The sequence below is a fragment of the Musa acuminata genome, chromosome BXJ2-6, assembly GCF_036884655.1.
Source record: "Musa acuminata AAA Group cultivar baxijiao chromosome BXJ2-6, Cavendish_Baxijiao_AAA, whole genome shotgun sequence".
In the NCBI taxonomy this organism is placed as follows: Eukaryota; Viridiplantae; Streptophyta; class Magnoliopsida; order Zingiberales; family Musaceae; genus Musa; species Musa acuminata.
Window position 1 is genome coordinate 44,851,085 of NC_088343.1, and position 18,330 is coordinate 44,869,414.

General features: G+C 42.7%; 4 protein-coding genes across 17 annotated transcripts; 2 read left to right on the forward strand and 2 right to left on the reverse strand.

The window, feature by feature from the left end:
• Nucleotides 1-67: 67 nt before the first annotated feature.
• Nucleotides 68-7,760, reverse strand: LOC103990244 (protein AMEIOTIC 1 homolog). The gene is made up of 7 exons (XM_065111008.1): nt 7,700-7,760; nt 2,720-2,811; nt 1,636-2,642; nt 1,360-1,504; nt 1,176-1,259; nt 329-1,030; nt 68-244 (listed from the first exon to the last, which is right to left on the reverse strand). The coding sequence occupies exons 1-7, from the start codon at nt 7,758-7,760 to the stop codon at nt 68-70; spliced, it is 2,268 nt and encodes a 755-aa protein (XP_064967080.1).
• A 258-nt stretch (nt 7,761-8,018) lies between these two features.
• On the forward strand, nt 8,019-9,988 carry LOC135613750 (transcription factor MTB1-like). Its single transcript, XM_065110791.1, has one exon. It carries the CDS (start codon nt 8,148-8,150, stop codon nt 9,753-9,755), a length of 1,608 nt encoding a protein of 535 aa, XP_064966863.1. The 5' UTR covers nt 8,019-8,147; the 3' UTR covers nt 9,756-9,988.
• A 957-nt stretch (nt 9,989-10,945) lies between these two features.
• Nucleotides 10,946-12,067, reverse strand: LOC135614017 (uncharacterized). Its single transcript, XM_065111009.1, has one exon. It carries the CDS (start codon nt 12,065-12,067, stop codon nt 10,946-10,948), a length of 1,122 nt encoding a protein of 373 aa, XP_064967081.1.
• Nucleotides 12,068-14,277: 2,210 nt separating this feature from the next.
• Nucleotides 14,278-17,983, forward strand: LOC135615935 (uncharacterized). 14 transcript variants are annotated; one of them, XR_010488197.1, is made up of 5 exons: nt 14,278-14,529; nt 14,636-14,666; nt 14,754-15,041; nt 15,958-16,070; nt 16,526-17,073. XR_010488197.1 is itself a non-coding variant. In XM_065115037.1 (5 exons), exons 1-4 carry the CDS (start codon nt 14,320-14,322, stop codon nt 15,961-15,963), a joined length of 324 nt encoding a protein of 107 aa, XP_064971109.1. In that variant the 5' UTR covers nt 14,278-14,319; the 3' UTR covers nt 15,964-16,070; nt 17,484-17,983. The 14 variants fall into 14 exon arrangements, 7 of the variants coding, with proteins under 7 accessions (XP_064971109.1, XP_064971105.1, XP_064971110.1 ...); XR_010488196.1 differs by having other exon boundaries at nt 14,767-15,041; nt 16,526-17,067; XM_065115037.1 differs by lacking the exon at nt 16,526-17,073 and adding an exon at nt 17,484-17,983 and having other exon boundaries at nt 14,754-14,830.
• The last annotated feature ends 347 nt before the right edge of the window (nt 17,984-18,330 follow it).

Below are 18,330 nucleotides of genomic sequence, written 5' to 3' on the forward strand. Positions count from 1 at the left end.
CAGTGGAGCTACTAAACGTTGATTAATATGAATGGGTAAGTAATGTCTCTAGAAAAGATGCATTGGTTCACTGGTAGGTGGTGGAGGGCGTGGCGAGGGATAAATCCGTGGTGATGTTGCTTCTTCCTCCCTTGTGTGCATTCCAGTTAGAAGCCGCGGTTGCTGACTCTGATCTCATGTTTCCCTCCGGCTCATCCCCTACGCCAGGTAGCATTGTTGGCGAAGATGTTGTCTGCGCCCAAACCTGCATCAGAATGTTAGAGCACTCTCCGTTTCCTCTGAGAGAGAGAGAGAGAGAGAGTAAGGGGGAGAGAGAGAGAGAGAGTACGCGAGCAACCATGTGATGGTACACAACGGAAGGGAAGCTGTTGTGGGAGCTGCCTGTTTGCTGCAGCTGCAGACTGCAGTAGGGAGGAGGAGGCGGGGGGACCGCCACGACCTCTGGGGGACGTGTCAGGACTGGGGACGTCGGAGAAGGCAGCAGGAGGAGTCTGGGGGCCGAGGTGGCTGATGAGGCCGAGGGAGGTGTGGGGACACCACCCATCAGCATCAGGTGCTCCTCTATGGCCGCTGTCGTCATGGCCATCGTGGTGGTCATCATGGTGTTGGGGACCAACACAGGGCCCTGGGAACGCAGCTCCCCTCCGCCGCCGCCGCCGCCGCCAGTGGCGCTGCCATTGTTGCTGCTCCACATGTCCGGCCACAGGAATGTCCCCTGCGGCTTGCAGATCCTGAACCCACTCCGGCGCGCCCCCGCCTTATTGTTGTTTGTAGTGGTGCTCTTGCTACACTTACTAGTACCGATGGTGGTAATGGTTTGGTTGGTTATGTTGCTGCTGCTGTTGTTATTGGTGTCGTTCGTGGTACTGTCAGTGGTATTGTTGCTGTTGCTGGCGTCTCCATTTCCCTTCTTCTCATTCCCCTCCTGCTTCATGGCCACATCTTCTTCGTACTGCATTCCCCTGTCTTCTCTCATTACCTCAATCTCCATGTTCTTGTTTTCCTGCTCCTTCATGAGTCGGATCTCTTCCTGCATCACCCAGCAAACAATCAAAAGGTGCATGCGTAGTGTCGAACGTATTCCGTGGAAATTAGTAAAACAACCGATCTTTGAAGTGCTACACGGATTCAACGTAAAAGCTGCTTGTACAACCAAACGGAAAACTTCCGCATACCTTCAAGCCCTGCAAACAATTGTAAATGACACTTATTTCTTCATCAAGCTTCTTACTCCTTTCCATAAAACGACTGTAGTCCTCCTGGTAATCAATTACGCAGATTGCTGAGTCGAGAGTCATCAATAAGCTACTAATAAATGAGGAAGCAAATTCACGCATGTGGTATCCTATATTAGTTTACTCTCATGTGCCCATTGATGTGTATTATTACTCTTTGCCAGCTTTCAGTGAAACGGTCCAGAAGACAAACATGCATGTGATTAAGAAAACGCACAGCTAAAACGACCTTTTCGATATCCTTCGGTGAGCTCAGCTGCTCCAAATCCCTGCATGTGCCACGTTCATTTCACCAAACAAGTAAATGAACCATGTGTATGTGTGAGAGAGCGAGTGTGCGTGTGTGTGTGTGTGTGAGAGAGAGAGAGAGAGAGAGAGAGAGAGAGAGAGAGAAAGGTACCTCTTGAGAATTAATATTTCCTCTCTGAGTTGTTTTATCACAGGCTTGCACGCACCACCGCAGGCGCACGCAGACGTGGCATCGCCAGGCTTCCACCCTGGCGGAGGGACCCAGTAGGGATCCACCACCCCGGCCTTCCGGCGGTCCTCAACCAGGTCCGCCGGCTCCAGCCAGTACTCCATCACCCCCTCCGAGTTGTGCCGCCGGCGGAACCGCTCGGTGCCGTTCATCACGACTTTGCCCGCCATGTGCTTCAGCAGATGATCCAGGAGCCCCGTGTCTCCAATGTGCTTCCTCGCCTCCTCCCTCAGCGCCTGCCGCATGATGGGCTTCCCGAGCCCGGCCTTCTTCACCTTCATGATTTCCAGCAGCTTCATCTCCGCCGCCTCGTACCTCTCGGAAGACCACCGGTCCCTGCTCCCCTTCCCCTTTTGCTGCTCCTTCACGCACCTCCACTTATCCTCGTTGTCGCGCCGAGGTTTTGTCTTCTTCTCACCCTTCTTTCCCCTTTGTTTCTCCTTCTTCTTCTCCGTCTCCTCCTCCTCGACGACCTCCCGTTTTCTTTTCTTTTCATGTTGCTGCTCCTCGTCTTTCTGATCGGACATCGATAAAGACATCTCCCGGTGTCTCCCAATGTACTTAACCTTTCTTCGGATCCCCCAGCCAAGAAAGCCTGCGCGCTTGATGGTCAAGAGGCAGTTTCCAACTGGCGACGCTCGCTTACCGATCTCGTCTTCTGCCGTTACTGATCCGATGGGCACCATAGGCAGGGGGAACTCGTGCAGGTTGGAAGTCGACAGCCAGAAACTCTCCAGGTGCTTCTGATCTTCCAGCTCCGACGGGGGCACTGGCCGTCGGAGTATCCTTCCCGCCTGGTTCGAGCTCATGACGAACCTCTCGTCCAGCTCCGGGTCACGGCCAGGCTCCGGTGAAATCGCGAAGTAGTTCCGCAGCGCGAGCGTGCTTGGGAAGCTAACCGTTACGTCCAGCTTCGTCGCCTCGCCCACCTATGTTCCAATCACAAACACTAAGCAAGCATTTACAGTATAAACAAGAACAGGTAAAACGACGGAAATTTTGAAACCTTTACGACTCGAATGGCTTTCAGCTGGATCGGGGACTTGGGGGGAAGCATTTCATGATCGATCTCGTAGAAGGCGCCGAGCTCGAACACTCCTGCGAAACAAATCGAAACACCATATAATGCTCAGCTCGACTTCACCGACTCCCCAAAATGCCCACATCTGTTTAATCGTTGCATTGCTCTTCAGGAGGGTATTGTAGGAACAAAGGAATAAGAGGAGAGTGTGTGTGTGCGCGCGCGCGCGCGCGCGCGCGGGCGTCATGATGAGAATTGGCATCAGGCATGGGTATGCATGGTTCGTACCGTTGCATGGGTGTGCATCGCTCGAATTGGCATCGGGCAGCGCCTCCCTTCCCAAAGCCGACCTCCCTCGCTGCTCCGAGTCATTCCTTTTCGAGTAATAATACTTCAGCTGTCCCCGCAAGCAGACAACAACATCATGTTAATATCATCATCATCATCACCATCATTTCCCATTTGTGGAACAAACAAATCAGATCTTTTGACATTCGAGTACAAACAGCAGCGCTTTCCTTCCCTGATGCGAGCAGATGCGCCCCACATGAGCTCACAGTCTCACCAGTCACAACGCAGGTGATGCAGCGGGTATATACGTGGTAAAAGTGGACAGGTATTGCTTGCACGAGTCGCGTCGTCATCATCACAAGCGCTCCCTCCCGTTTCTGTTTGTTCACCTTAGAACGCGAATATACGATCTCCTCGTGGCGATAACGACCTCCCAACACCGCCCAAATTACAAACCCAAGTCATTACCATTCCCACCTAAATCTGGATCGTCCGATCACACCCGATCCGCCCTAGTATCTTGATCCAACGGTTCCGATCCTTCCTCATAAAAGATGGCGAAGAAATAGAAGACATCTTTTTCTTCCTGCCTCTTTTCTTTTTGGTTTTGATCAAAGACTTAGGTTTTGCGGGGGAAAAAGGAAGAATCATACCGTACTACTCGCCGAAGCGGCAAGCGCAGCAGCAGCAGCAGCTTCCATGCTCTATTCTTCTTTTTGTCTTCCTTTGGTCCGGGACTTGGAAAAGGCACAAATAGGAGGTTTTTATGATCTCTGCAAGAACTCAGGAACTGAGAGAGAGAGAGAGAGAGAGGACAGAAAAGAAGCATCAGAAGGAAATGGTTTGTAGGTCATAAAGAAAGCACGCCTTGACTCGTGGTGAGTCCAGCGAAGAAATAGAAACGAACAAAATAGTTGAGGACTGGAAGATTTAAGCGTTTGCAGTGCTTCCTTCGAACTCAGATCATCTTAGGCAACTGCATGTAATATGTTCTTAATTTCCTAATGAGTATAAGAAGATAAAGTGGGAAGGATGTGCAGATCAAGTGGCATTACATGGATCAGTAAAAAGAAGGACGTGATGAACTAATCAGGCCCTGGTCAGCGCAAAGAACTCAGAGTTCGCATTTGAAGTCAGAAGAAAGCTACTAATCGGAGTTCAGAGTCTTCCAAAAACCGAAGAAAAAGAAACGAATGCAGTACGATACATTAACCAAAACAAGGGGAGAAAAGGAAAGCTATCAAGAATGCGGACGGACCTTTTCCCGGGGCGCCTCCATCCGGCACGATCGGATCCGATCGGATAGACCACTACGAACAAGCAAAGCAAAGAAAGCGTATTTCCATCATCAGCTCACGGAGAGAATACAACGCACGAAGATCAAAGAACGGAACAGAATACTGCAAGAAAGAAAGAAAAAAAACAAGAAATAAGCTAAATCGAGCTGAATTCGAGGGAAGAGGGAGAGGAGCACCTCAGAAGAAGCGATCTTGGGAGCTTCTTTGTGGATCCGGATGAAGAAATCCGGAGCCCTCTTCTCTTTGATTCCTCTTTGTCTTCTCCTTCTTCGTCACGAGGAGAGGGGAGGAGAGAAGACGAGCTTATAACTGGTGTTTGTTGCGGACCATTCTTCTGACGAGCCGTGAGAAGAGAGGGGGCCGAGGTAGTTATATAGAGGAATGCGCCCTAGGACAACAGTTTTCCACTTACCTCTCCAGTTTACCAGTTGATGATTGGAGGATTTTAGAGCTCGTTTCTGGGCCCACCATAGTGCAGTTAATTGGGTCGGATGGGTGTTTTGGTGCGCGACATCATCCCAAAAACGAGTTACTTTGCGATAATAGATAGGAAGAAGAGGGATAATTTCCTTGGACACGTGTCGCTCACGTGCTGCGGCCAGCGTTTGGGGTAATCGTGCGTCGCCTTTTGGATGACGGTTCGACCCTCCAAAACTCTATGGAACTACGATTTCACCCTTCATAATTAAAATATGAATTATCAATGACAAATTGTCGAAAAAAAGCCTATAAACTTTGAGAATTTCCTATAATGCGGCCCACCTTTGAAAAATTTTCATAAGCAACTCTAATCATCATATGAAAAGATCATTTTATCATGTTGGATCTATTGTTGCCTCATTTTTCTTGCGTTACAGTCGTCATCCCCCTTATGCCTACATCGAATCAAAGGCAATCGTGAGCACCCATGCTAACTCTAGTCGTCCTAAATGAACCCTAGGGGCAAAAAAATATGTGGAAGAGGTCGATCGGTAGGGTTAGCATACACATGAAGACGCATACGATTATGAGAGGGGAGAGGACGACTAATTAAGTCAGCTCATGCACGAAAGCACATGTGGCTAGGGGAGGAGAGAGGGTGACCGATGAGATTAGCTCATGAGCAAAAACGTAGATGGCCAAGGGCGGTTGGTCGACAAGGCAGAGGGGGCGATGGGCTAAGTGGAGGGCAATGACTGATAGAGATATGGTGGTCATTTTAAAAAAATATAGAATTTTTTTTTAGTTATGACACTTTACAAGAAATTTTTTAACTCAGGACCTTTTAGAATTCACTCAATTATCAATCTACAAATAAAAAAATCATAGAGGAGTAATATTTCATTAATTAATTAAACTTGTATCATAAAAAGGATTATCACGATAATTTCATATATTGGGATGAATAATGTATTATAATAAATATCTAATTCTATTTATTATTTAAATATAAAAAAAATAAAATCAAAATTTTTAAGTATTATTTTGAATGCTTAAATGACAATATCATAAATTAAAATTTTATACAGTAAATACGAAAATTATGAAACTTTTGAACTTTAAAGAGGGATTTATATGCTATATTAGTTTAAATATAGAGGGAAAAAATAGCGACATATGAATGTATTCATACAATTATTTTTTTTTTTCTCTATCTAATTGTTTACGAATGAAAATTTTCTTTAGTTTATCATATTTAGTAATTATGCCGATTCATCTCAACATTTCAACACGCTTACATTAACTTCTTATATATGCTTGTTTTGCTAATCTTCCAATATGTCGATCATCGAGAAAATATGGTTAGCATTACAACTATCTTATTATTAGTTATAATCTTGTTTCTAAATGGGGAGAACACAAAGAATTGTATTGGGCTTTGAAATCTTTTGAGGTTGGGACTTGCAATAACCATAAATGAAAGGGTGAAAATGTCATTGTAACGTCAATAAGGAGAAATTGTTGAAGGAGAATAAACAAAGAATTAAGAATAGAAGCAATAATAATAATAATAATAATAATAATAATAATTTCTACAATGGGTTTAAATAGATACATGTAAAAGATCTAAGCAATTTCTTGCTTCGTATTTATAAGACGTATTCACATTATTAAAGATGTGTTTACACTATATATGATGTGCTTATGCTATATAATAAAAATATTTCAATTAGATAATATTTAATAAGAAAAAGGTTGGCTCAATTAATTAAGAGAATCGTTAACTTAATTGGTAACATATTGGAAATTTTCAACACCACTATCGTCGGATGGCAGCAATTTGGCAAATCAATCAAAAACATTGTACAATTCAAGCAAAATGGAGTTTGGGTCTCTGGTGGAGATTCTCACCTCTCTTGTCCTATCCTGCCATGAGCCAAAGAAGCAGGAATTGCCTCAGCAGCAAACTTTGACCTGGGAGAAGATGATGCAAATTAATCCCCATCTACGATAACCCAATCGAGAACAAGCAGAGAGATGCCATGGAGGGAGTAAAATCTCTCTCTCTCTCTCTCTCTCTCTCTCTCTCTCTCACACACACACACACATAACTCTCTCAGTTAGATATCCACCTGCATAGACTTTTGCAGAGTGATGCGTTTTCTTCCTTCTGCTGCTGTTTTAGATGACTGAAATCTTGTCATGGAGGGAAGAACATGTAAATCTTACATGAGAACAATAGTCACAAGTCTAATAATAATGTTGCATCATTGACAAAAACTATGCTCATCACTACTCGGGGCTGTTGAATTAATGGCCCTTCGTAATTGAAACTTTTGTCCTTGCACCGGTTATCATTGTTTGCCTCTCTCTTCCTTTGGGTGAGTACAGGCCATCTTCTATCTGGGGCTTGCTTTACTTTCCTCTCAACAAAGATTTCAATGAAGAAAAGAGATTCCTTCACCAAAGTTTACAGTGAGAATGGACCATCCATGCGCTGCAATTGATGCAGGTCAATAAGATCTGCAGATGTGTGAATCTTGTGCTGAGATATATTTATTGCTGATATTATGATCTGCAGCAATCTTTCAGAAAGCATAATGCATCACAGTGGTTCATATGACAACAGCTGCACCTCCTCCTTTCTTTCTTTCTTTCTTTCTTTATTTCTCTCAATTACTGTTAAATAATTTTCAGTAAATATAATCTTTAATAACAAGTTGGTAATGTGGAGTTTTATAAATTTAATAACTTATAATAATAAGTTATATGATATTCATATGTAAGTTCAAACTTGAGATCTATCATTTATTTAATATAATAATAATAATCAATTCGGATATCTCAACATAAACTAATGGCTAAGGTTATAATAGTGAAATGTTTACAGGTAAAAATGAGCCTCATTAAATCCTGCATCCTGTGGCGCAGGTAACCGCACCTACTAGTCCGTTACCGTCCCCGTCTACCCGTGTCAGAACCACTTGCGCCTTGTCGCAGCCCTCTGGGCCCACCATCACGGTACGACCTTGCAAGTTACACTGGATCCGATCCAACCAACACAAGGACCCAGCCCGAAATGGACGGCCGGTAGATCCGAGTTCGTGCCAACGGACGGTCTGATGTGAAGAGTGCTTCTACAATATCTTTTACAATGTAGCTTTGATCAAATCTATCGCTGGTCCGCTAGCCATCTCATCACGCAGCCCGCACGTAAGTCGCCTTCCTTCTTCCCGGTCGCCATTTCTCGCGCTCTGCGCCGCTTACCACGTCCGCGATCACGTCGCTATGATTACGTCGCAAGAGCACCTCCGTCCTATCTCGTTGTTCATCCACTTCAAAACTTCACAGTTTCTGCAGTTGCGTTGAGTTCCTACTACTTTTGCTTTGCTGTTGGGAAGTGGATGAGGTGGGAGACAGGGATGGGCTCGCGCTGCTCCGTAGAGGACCGTGCGGAGGCGGCAGCAGTCCTAGGCAGCCGAGCTCTTGACTTCCTTCTGGCCGGAAGCCACGTGTCCTCCTCTGATCATCCCAATGCCGTCGGCGAAGGCGTGCCCGACCTCCAGACCAAGCTCCAGAGCCTCGTCGAGGGCCACGGCTCGGTGTGGGCCTGCGCAGTCTTCTGGCAGATCTCCCGGTCCCGGTCCGGCGAGTTGGTCCTCAGATGGGGTGACGGCCACTGCCGCGAGCTTGTCTCCGGCGTTGACGACGATGGCACCAACGGTCGGTACCCCCAGGGCGCCGGTCCCCTTCATCGGATGCGGAAGCGGGTGCTCGAGCGGCTCCACGTGCTCTCCGGCGGTTCCCACGAGGAAAACTACGCGCTCTGCCGCGACGGGCTCGCCGACTCCGAGATGTACTTCCTGGCGTCCATGTACTTCTTGTTCCACCCTGGCGAGGGAGCGCCGGGGAGGGCTCTGCTCTCCGAGAATCACATATGGATCCCGGAGACGGCGTTCCCGGGTGCCGATTACTTCGTCCGGGCGTTCCTCGCGAGGACCGCAGGTTTCCGGACCGTCGTGCTCATACCGATCGACGCGGGCGTGCTCGAATTGGCCTCCTTTGATGCGGTTCCGGAGAGCCCCGACGAGTTGCATAGGATCAGGGCCGTCTTCGGCCACGACCTGAACAAAGGGGACGCAGCGGCGTCAGGCGAGACGGAACGCCGCGGCGCCACATGTTCGTCATCACATTCTCGCTTCGGCGACGCCGTCCGCGAGCATCCAAAGATCTTCGGCAAGGATTTGAACGTCGCGCCGGCGCAGATGAGCATGAAGGTGCCGAATTGGAATCTAAACCACAGCGTCGAGGAAGCGACGCCAGTTCACGAAGCGTGTTTGCGTCATGGTAGTGGCGTTGCCAGGGAGGAGGACCCTGTGACGAACCAATTCCTGGCTGAGAAGCAGCAGCAGCCGAAGCCACAGTGTTCTAGCAGCAAGTCGACGGGTCGCTTGGGAACCCCAGCGACGCCGGAGGACCGTAAGCCGAGAAAGAGGGGCCGCAAGCCGGCCAACGGGAGAGAAGAGCCTCTCAACCACGTGGAGGCGGAGCGTCAGAGGAGGGAGAAGCTTAACCAAAGGTTCTGCGCTCTGAGAGCTGTGGTGCCCAACGTCTCCAAGACTGACAAGGCATCCCTGCTCGCCGACGCCATAGCGTACATCACCGAGCTGCAGAGGAAGCTCAAGGAGATGGAGGCAGAGAAGGAGATGTTGCGGCAACCTGCATTCATGGATCACGACAACCACACGCATCGCCCCAAGCTAAACGTGGAGTTGGTGCAGGACGAGCTGATGGTCCGAGTGAACTGCCCATCGCACACGCATCCTGTCTCAGGAGTCATCCGAGCTCTCAACGAGTCACACATCAACGTGGTGGAATCGAAGGTCGTCGTGAGCGACGACACAGTGATGCACACGTTTGTGGTGGAGTCCCAGCAATTGACGAGGGAGAAGCTACTCGCTGCTATTACTCGTGAGGTTAACAGAAGGAAGCCGCAGTGTTTGAGCCTGTGACCCACAGGTTGCTGCTGCCATTGTTGCAGTCTTCGGCTCCTTCAGCATGATCTTTCCATGTCTGTGATCACAAGCAGATTTGTTCTGGTTCTTATCGGTCATAGTCTTCAAAAAGGGAACATGTATGAGTCTCCAAATTCTGGACAGATAGTTCTACTCAAATTCAGGTTAGCTTGATGATTTTCTTTAATGAATTATATATATCTATCTATCTATCTGGAAATGGATAAGCGATGTGCTTTGGGTCTTCAAAGAACATGGGATCCACTGACCTGACATCAGCTGCTATATAAATAAGTTGGATCCGCTTCCTGTCTTGCCAGCTACTTGTGCACACAAAAAACACATGCATTATTGGATGACAGCACATGTGCCCTTGGAAAGCATGGCATCTTTAGTTCTCATCTTCTTTCTCTTCTCTTTGGTGTGTTGGTGGTGGGCAATGTTTCACAGGTACCATTTTGTATTCATATTGCAAGCTTCCTCACCTGTAATCGAAGTCTTAACGGAGAGACGAGAAGAAACATGCTTCCAGTTTACTTACTGTGGTTTGGCTACCATCTCATGTGTCCGTGTTAGGGCTGTTGGTGTGAGAAGATGAACCAGAGAAGGATAGCAAGGGTGATGTAGTATGGGTATGGTGGGCTCAGTCTTATCGGGACACGATCGTGTGTACGATCGTGTGTTCTCAAAGAACATGTGACGTTGATGTAGTCTCGAGGTGGGGGGATATGGATGCATTTTGTAGGTGATAAGGGGGAATGACACATACATATTCGACCAAACATCACTATAATTTTCCAAAAGAAAAACTGTTTCCGAAAATATTTTCTATAAAAATGTAGTAATTAATTCGCTATAATTTTCCTTAAAAGAAAAAGATCAAAATAGATTTCAATCTTTCCTCTTTTGACTTTCCAAATTCAGATTCACTTAAATAGGTTATTCTTGTGATAAAAAAAACGTTATAAATGTACAAACATATCTAAGTGTAGTGCCATAAACATGATAGAAAATTATAAAAAATTAACAGAATATTAACCTATAAATGATGCATAAATTCATCCTTTTATTGGAACGACCAACTCCATCGACAGTCATATTGAACACATTTGTCTCGATGAGTCAAGATTAACAAACAATCAATCGAGAGTACCAACAAAAAACACTAATATTAATTTACATGCATATCAACTAAACTGCTTGAATCTGATCAAACTGTTGTGATTTAAGAATATGTAGTGACATGGTCCTTGGCGATGGCTGCTCTTCAACTCGCTGATCGTTGTAGTCTCGCCGGTGACTATGTTGTAGCTGAAAAGCTTTCGTTTGGTCGTCGTAAATTGGGTTTCCACGTAGAGCACATCACCTCCCCTCGATAGAAAGGCACGAAAGATCCGTAAGGCACCGGGTCCTGCACGGCTCAGCAAGTACGTGGTTGAGATGGTACGATTCTGCACCCACTCTCCTTCCTCGTTGAATGCCCATATATTTATCGTGTTCTTGAACATGACTCGAGTTAGCGTCAAAATCCCTCGGTCGTCTCTGGCAACCCCAATGTTTTGATGATACATGATTCCTTCTTCGTCTACCGGTGGCAAACGCGAGTTGCCTGCGACATCCTTATCGAGATCGAACCACAGCAAGTGGGTACGACTGCTCCAGTATATGACGTTTCGTATGGATATATTGTTCATGGGATACAAATTTGTGATTCCTTGGATGACAACCTTGTGATCCGAGACCATCCACCTTCTCGTGCTCGAGGAGTAGATGTCGAATGAGAACTCTTGGATTTGTCCATGCAATTTCCATTTGATGTTTATAAGCGTGTAACGAGTAGGAGTGGTGGAGGGATCGAAGGCTAGTCCAACATCTCGATAAAAGCAATTCCCAGGGATGATATGACCCTTTTTTGTCACCACATCCCACACGTAGTTTAAATGGTATAGCGGATTCTCATCCAACTCTTTTCGTAACACCACCAAGAGGAGGCCATCGACGAAGGCAACGATGCTTTCAAGGGTCATGCCATCAGGAAGGGTGGGAAAGAAGGAGTCGGGCATGCCGATGTTGACTTCTCCTGGGATGTCCAATGGGAAGAACTCGATATGTTTGTCACATCTGTAGACCATGCCGGAGGAGATGGGTGACTCAAGTTGCAACTTCTTGCGTGCGAATACTATGTCATGGGAGAAGAGATGATACCACTTCTTGCAGACAACCTTGAACCTTGAGATGGTCTTACAGGGGAGCCATGGGAAGATATCATAATGGCGGATGTCTTCGGGGATCCTTGCCATTGTCGTCATCGTAGCGGCATCACTAACATCCATATTTCTCGACTACAATGCACAATGAAACAACAAAAGTAAATGTCCCGAAGCAAAACATGATCGAGCATCCATCCATAAAAAAAAAAAAAAGACCAAGAATTGATGAAAAAATAAATCTTATAATATAAGCAAAAGAGAGAGAGAGAGAGAGAGTTGATACCCTATGAAGAATTGTTTATGTAGAACTTCAAGTCCCAGTTTCTATTATAATTTGATTTTACGGGTAGGATTAAGTGAGAATCAAAACTTTCCTATTACTGTTTCCATTTTTTTCTCTTTTTTCTGTTTTCTTCCTCTTTCCTTCTTTCTCTTTTTCCTTTTTTTTATTATGTATGACTTTACAAAATCAATGTCAGTAGGATTAAGTGAAAGAAAATCAATATTTTTATTATGTCTGATTAATTAATTGATTGATGTATTGTCGTTGAATATAAATAATAGTAGTAATTGGGTAAACTTCTAATGAAATTATGCAATCATTTATAGATTCTTATTGGTAATCAAAATGACGATTTATAGTTATTCATTTGTTAGTGTTCTATTAATAATTAAACTCTTTGTAATTTGCTATCACATTTGTCCTCCACACTGAGATAATTGTTTGCGCATTTAATCCTTATCTAACACAAGAATAACCAATTTAAGTGTGTCTGAATTTGGAAAGTCAAAAAGGAAAGTTCGATATCTATTTTGGCCTTTTCTTTTAAGAAAAATTATAGCAAATTAATTGCTACATTTATTATAAAAAAAATATATTTTTGGAAACAGGACATTGATTTTCAAACTTTAAAGAATCTTTTATGTGAAAATTGAAGTATTGAATTTTTTTTTAATTTTTAAAAAAGAAAATTATAAAATTTTTGAAATTTTAAAGTAAAAGAACTTGGATTTCTTTAGTAATTATAATAATTCTGAGATTTTCCTTTGCTTAAATTTGCTAATCTTTTTGAAAAAGGAAATCTTAAATATAAATTATACTAAAAAAATTAATTTTAAATTCCGAATTTTCTCAAACATAAACTAAGATTTTGATATATTGGGAAAGTTATATTCCTGAAATAATTTTTATAACTGCTACAAACTTAAATAACATTTTGTAAGTTAATTTTGATTTGTATTAAATCAAATAATCAAGCACTTGTTTTTTATCCTTTTAAATCAAATATTTAATTCACTATTTGTTAAGTCAGATTCTAATTGGCTGAGTTAGAGATGTAGGTCATAGTTTCTCGAGGCGCTGACACCATAAGTTTAAGTCAGAGATATTTCGGACAAATGTTCCTTCGATGATCAAGTTAGTTTTCAAGGTCAGAATGTTGAGAATTAGTTGGATTGGTTTAACTATCTAATAATATTGAAATAGCAAATATGTATCTTGAGGTCCCTGGTTTGGAAATTATTATGTTTGAAATAAGTAATAGTGATAGGAGATCATGCAACGTTTTGAGCAAAGATATGGTACGATATTAGTCGTTCTGAAAGCCTATTTATTTGACTATGTCTATCATGGAGTCAAATAATCAAACATTTGGTTATGTGCGACTCGTTTGTGACTATGTGTCCTCGGATCTGACCATCACATGTTGTTCGAATCTAATTGACAGGTTGCTTGGATCATCGACCTGTCATTTAGATATTATCAATGTCACTATTCAAACTAATTGTTTATAGTTCTTGCTACATCTAATTTGATAGTATGATGACAAACAAAAATTTATCAATCTTGGGGTAAATAATTTATAGTGCATATGTTTACTTCAATTTTATTTTTGTGCACACAAATAATATTTTATCTTCTTACTATAAACTTCTAAGCAGTTTTATTTCACTCATATAAGTATTTATTTTAATTCATTCACAATAAAAAAGAAAAATATTTATTCAATACATTCAACTTCTTTCCTATTCAATAACTATGCGTTTTAAGAAGTAATTTTATTTAATTATATTTATAAGTATATGTGATATTTAATTGTCATGTATATCCCTAAAGATGATATTTAGTCTAAATTATAAATTTGAGCAGAAATGTTATATATATATATATATATATATATATATATATATATATATATATATTCAGCCAAGTGTTCATGGGCTCCATGAAATGGGCTAAAGCATAGTCTAAGGTATTAAGTGGGCCTCTTTCTTGGAACGCGCATTACGGCGCGACGAGTCGCACTCCGCTTCTGCTACGGAGAAACGATCAATCGATCGATGAAGCTGAAATGGTAATGGGGCGAACGAAGCATCCTCGAGGAGGAGGCGGAGATTCCCAGGCTATCGACTTCCAATGCTCCGTGTCGGCTTCTCTGCAGGGGAACCACGACGATCTTGCCTTTTCCTCCTCCAATAACTCGTTTCCGGTTCCTTTTCTGGTGCAGATCGAGGAGGCGTTGGCGGTGTCGAGCACGACTCCCACGCTATGCACTTCCGAGGTTGGAGAATTCTTCTTCCCCTAATCACTCCTTGTAGGCTCGGCATGACGATCTTGCCTTTTTCTCTTACACCAATTCCTTTCCGACGGTTCCTTTTCCGGTACAGATCAAGAGGAGACGGTCCGGGAGCACGCCCGGTAGAGTAACCTTCTTCTAATCCATCCGTTCTTGAACCCATTTTCCTCGTCCCTTTCCCAAAATACTGTTCGTTTTCTTGTTGACAGCTGTTTCTTGCAGTGTGTTTGTCGTCGGCTCCTGGTCCACTCCATCTTCCACCAAACTTGGTATCCGTGGGGAACTGGTAACGACATGTTAAATGCTGCTAAAGAATATTGGTCTCTTTTCCTAATAGCTTAAGGTTTTAGGATTTGTGGCTATCCAATTAATACTTTAAGATAGTATATTGGGCTCATGAGATGGATAGGAGCTCATGAGATGTGATATTAAAGTACATATTGGGCTCTATTGGGGATGTTGAAGCGTATATTGGGTTCTATTCTACCTGCTTACAGGTTCTAGCAAGTTCTCACCCAATTAAATCTTTAAAAAATGTTATCAAAATTCTGCATGCTTATTATATACTTCGGAAAATATGAACATCCAAAAACCTTGTAGTTCAGGTTGTTCTTGCAAAAATGTTGTTCTTTTTGTTGTCTCAGGGCAAAGGATCATGCACTGCTTCAGCTTGTGTACAGTGCATCTAAAGTGCTCTGTATTATCTATCCCTCATTTATGGGATTGTGTCATAATAGGTTGAGGGTGATAATAGACTGTTTGCAAAGCTAGGTGAGGTATTTCATGTTCATATTGAAATTGTGCAGGAACTTTCTTTTGACTGATGAACCTGATTGACACTACCAATCACCGAAATCCATGTATTTGTTCCCATCCAAAATTTGGAATTGTGCATTCAGGGCCATATTATTGTGATAGGTTTCTCCCAAAGCCAGACCTTGTACAAGTCGAGGCTATTTGTTGAAAATAGAAACCTTGACAATGCTTCTCAATCTTTGCGTTGATGCTGTCAGAAACATACTACTATGAGAAAAAAAAGCTAGCATCTGGACCATTCATGTAGTTTTATTATTATCTTATCTATTAAACCACTTGTGTTGTCTGACGAGAGTGATTGGGGTAGTGATGCTCTTGAAAGAAACTTCAAGCTGTTTTGTTATGATTTATTTATGATGATTTATCTTCTTGTAGGCGATAACAACAACAATCGAATGAGATGCACAAGTTGGTTTATTTTAAGCAAGAAATAGAAAGACTATGGATGCTGATAAAGTAAACTTATGATGCTCCAAAAAAATATTATAGGAAACGTCATAAGATTTAAGTTTAGTGCATGATGAGTCAATCTGGATAGCCACTCTTATCTAGGTTTTTGTGTCGCAATCTCCCTCCTTTCTCTTTTCTTTTATGCAGGAATGATCCAGGGGGACATCAGTAAATAGAAGCATCACAAGCCGCAGGTGGATTGGAGGATCTCATGCCATACATGAGCCTGACTTTATTACATCCTGGTTAACCCTCAAAAGGTACTGCCTCATCATGTTCGACGATCAGGATTCTAATTACTATGTTTTGCCTGTGTCTTTTTATTTCATTTTCAATTGTCTTAGGAGGATGCAAAATGATTATTCTCTCTAACAGACTTGCTAAATATGCCAACAATTATCGATTAGACATCAATCAAGTATTGAGATAAAGACACTGGGATTTGATATTTTGTTGCATGACACAATGGGACCAATTGCAGAAAAACTTGGCCATCATTGTTGAAGCGTGCAAGCGATAGATATGTGTTATATATATATATATATATATATATATATATATATATATATATATATATATATATATATATATATATATATATATATATATATAAACCAAGAAGAAAGCTCCTGTGAAGGACAAATTAGTCTTGGATTTCCACTGTACATGGATCATCAATTACAGTGACTCATGCTGTTGCAATAATTCATGATAGGTTCGAGTGATGTTGCTTTCTTTGAGGTTCACCAATTGTAATGAGAGAAAAAGATAGGAGTCTTATCACCTTGGAATATGGAATCTTGGACAGAGGCCACACAGTATGAGAGAGGGAGAGAGAGGAGATTCCAAGTGGCTGAGTGCGCCAGGAATGTGTGCGGCAAAACCTGTTGTCATCACCTGATGTAGCAGAAGTGCAGAAGACAAGGAGCCTATCGGTTGGCTTGCCTGTGAAGGAGAAGGATGAACAACTGTTATTGGGTCCACTATCAAAAAGCTTAGATCCACAACACAGAGAGAGAGAGAGAGAGAGAGAGAGAGAGAGAGAGAGATGGTTGTGTTAATTTTTCTCTCTGCAAATTATTGTGTACTCTTATCATTCTTATAGATTAGGAAAATAAACATCGACTAAGTAGTTGATTTTTACCATTGAATTCAAGAGGGTGGTAAAGTTTCCACGATCCTTCTCCATCCACCTCTTGGAGGTTCATTGAACCCAGACTATTTTTGATATAAATCCATGGAATTCAAGAGGGTGGTGAAGTTTCCACGATCCTTCTCCATCCACCTCTTGAGGTTCATTGAATCCAGACTACTTTTGATATAAATCCTTAAAGCCCTGTATGATGTTCTAATATGCAAAATATTAAATATGCTTGATGGATGTTTACACCCACAGGACCAGATCTTATTTCATAAGTTTCTCTTTCTTATTCTTAAGTGGATTTGTTTGTTTCATCTTTTTTTTTTCCTTTTAATTTCTTTCGAGAAAGATATAATTTATTTATTTTATTAATTTTTTTTATTGAAATGAATGGATTTCACGTGTATCCTCCTATTCATGGTGGATTAACAAAAATATGCAATAGCTCTATTTGCCTCTGCCAGTTTCTGCCTTTTCGTGTATGATATGGTCATTGCCATCTAATTTTTTCTGTCTCTTTCGGGTAACGTAGGTGTACCAACACCAGCTATTGGGAAAATAATCACTTTGGATGATGCAACAACGTGATGTAGAATAAAAAACGAGCCTTGACATGGGTGGCACCGACGGATTCTTAGATGTTTTGGTTTTTACATCTGGTCCTCTGTCCCTCCCTACTGACTGCAGAGTAATTTTTTGTTTGCCGACATCATCGCCAAGGAAGAGTGCAATACAAGTAGCAATCAGTCCATCCATCCCCATCTCTGGTTCCGTGGCTTAGTAGTAGTGGTAGTGATTATTGCATGGAATGGATTGACAGCCGACAATGAATCTCCATCTCGATCAGTGAACACTATTTGTTCTGTGGTTGCGTACACAACAAAAGATTCCTTCCAGCTAAGGCTCCGTTGAAAATTTTGGTTCTTCCAATATACTTAGTTCTTGGGTAAGCGACATAGAAATCCATGCCCGTTCTAGATGATGATGATGTCAAGCTTTTAAGCGCTTTTATATTCGACTGAAAAATGATGATCCAATACATAAGATTTTTGTCAATATCAAATCAATAAAGAGAGTCAACTTTCCTTCTCTTAGTCCATTAGATAACAAGGGAATAATCCCTACTTCGATACCCACACGATAAGGAGGGCGGATTCCAAATCAATGTATTAAATTGAACCCAAGACATGGATGTGCTTTCGCTCATTCTTCTTCTAAACCCCTGGCATTGGATCCGAATCTAAATGGGCCCCACGGGTTCGGAATCTGTCCAAATTTGTTTGATTCGAATGGATTCGAGTGTGCGTCTTGACCCGCAACCTGTCAATACTTGTGTGGAATCTTTGACAAGCTCATCATGCCCACTAATATGGACATGT

Excerpts from the sequence above, each read along its gene's own strand:
- LOC103990244 (XM_065111008.1), bottom strand. The coding sequence starts at position 7,760 with ATGGTGGGCCCAGAGGGCTGCGACAAGGCGCAAGTGGTTCTGACACGG. Across the intron at positions 2,643-2,719 it reads AAGCCATTCGAGTCGTAAAG|GTGGGCGAGGCGACGAAGCT; the intron begins GTTTCAAAATTT and ends ATTGGAACATAG. Across the intron at positions 1,031-1,175 it reads ATTGTTTGCAGGGCTTGAAG|GAAGAGATCCGACTCATGAA; the intron begins GTATGCGGAAGT and ends TGGGTGATGCAG.
- LOC135613750 (XM_065110791.1), top strand. The coding sequence starts at position 8,148 with ATGAGGTGGGAGACAGGGATGGGCTCGCGCTGCTCCGTAGAGGACCGT.
- LOC135615935 (XM_065115033.1), top strand. The coding sequence starts at position 14,320 with ATGGTAATGGGGCGAACGAAGCATCCTCGAGGAGGAGGCGGAGATTCC. Across the intron at positions 14,667-14,766 it reads ACGGTCCGGGAGCACGCCCG|TGTGTTTGTCGTCGGCTCCT; the intron begins GTAGAGTAACCT and ends TGTTTCTTGCAG. Across the intron at positions 14,831-15,957 it reads TTGGTATCCGTGGGGAACTG|GAATGATCCAGGGGGACATC; the intron begins GTAACGACATGT and ends TCTTTTATGCAG.
- LOC135614017 (XM_065111009.1), bottom strand. The coding sequence starts at position 12,067 with ATGACGACAATGGCAAGGATCCCCGAAGACATCCGCCATTATGATATC.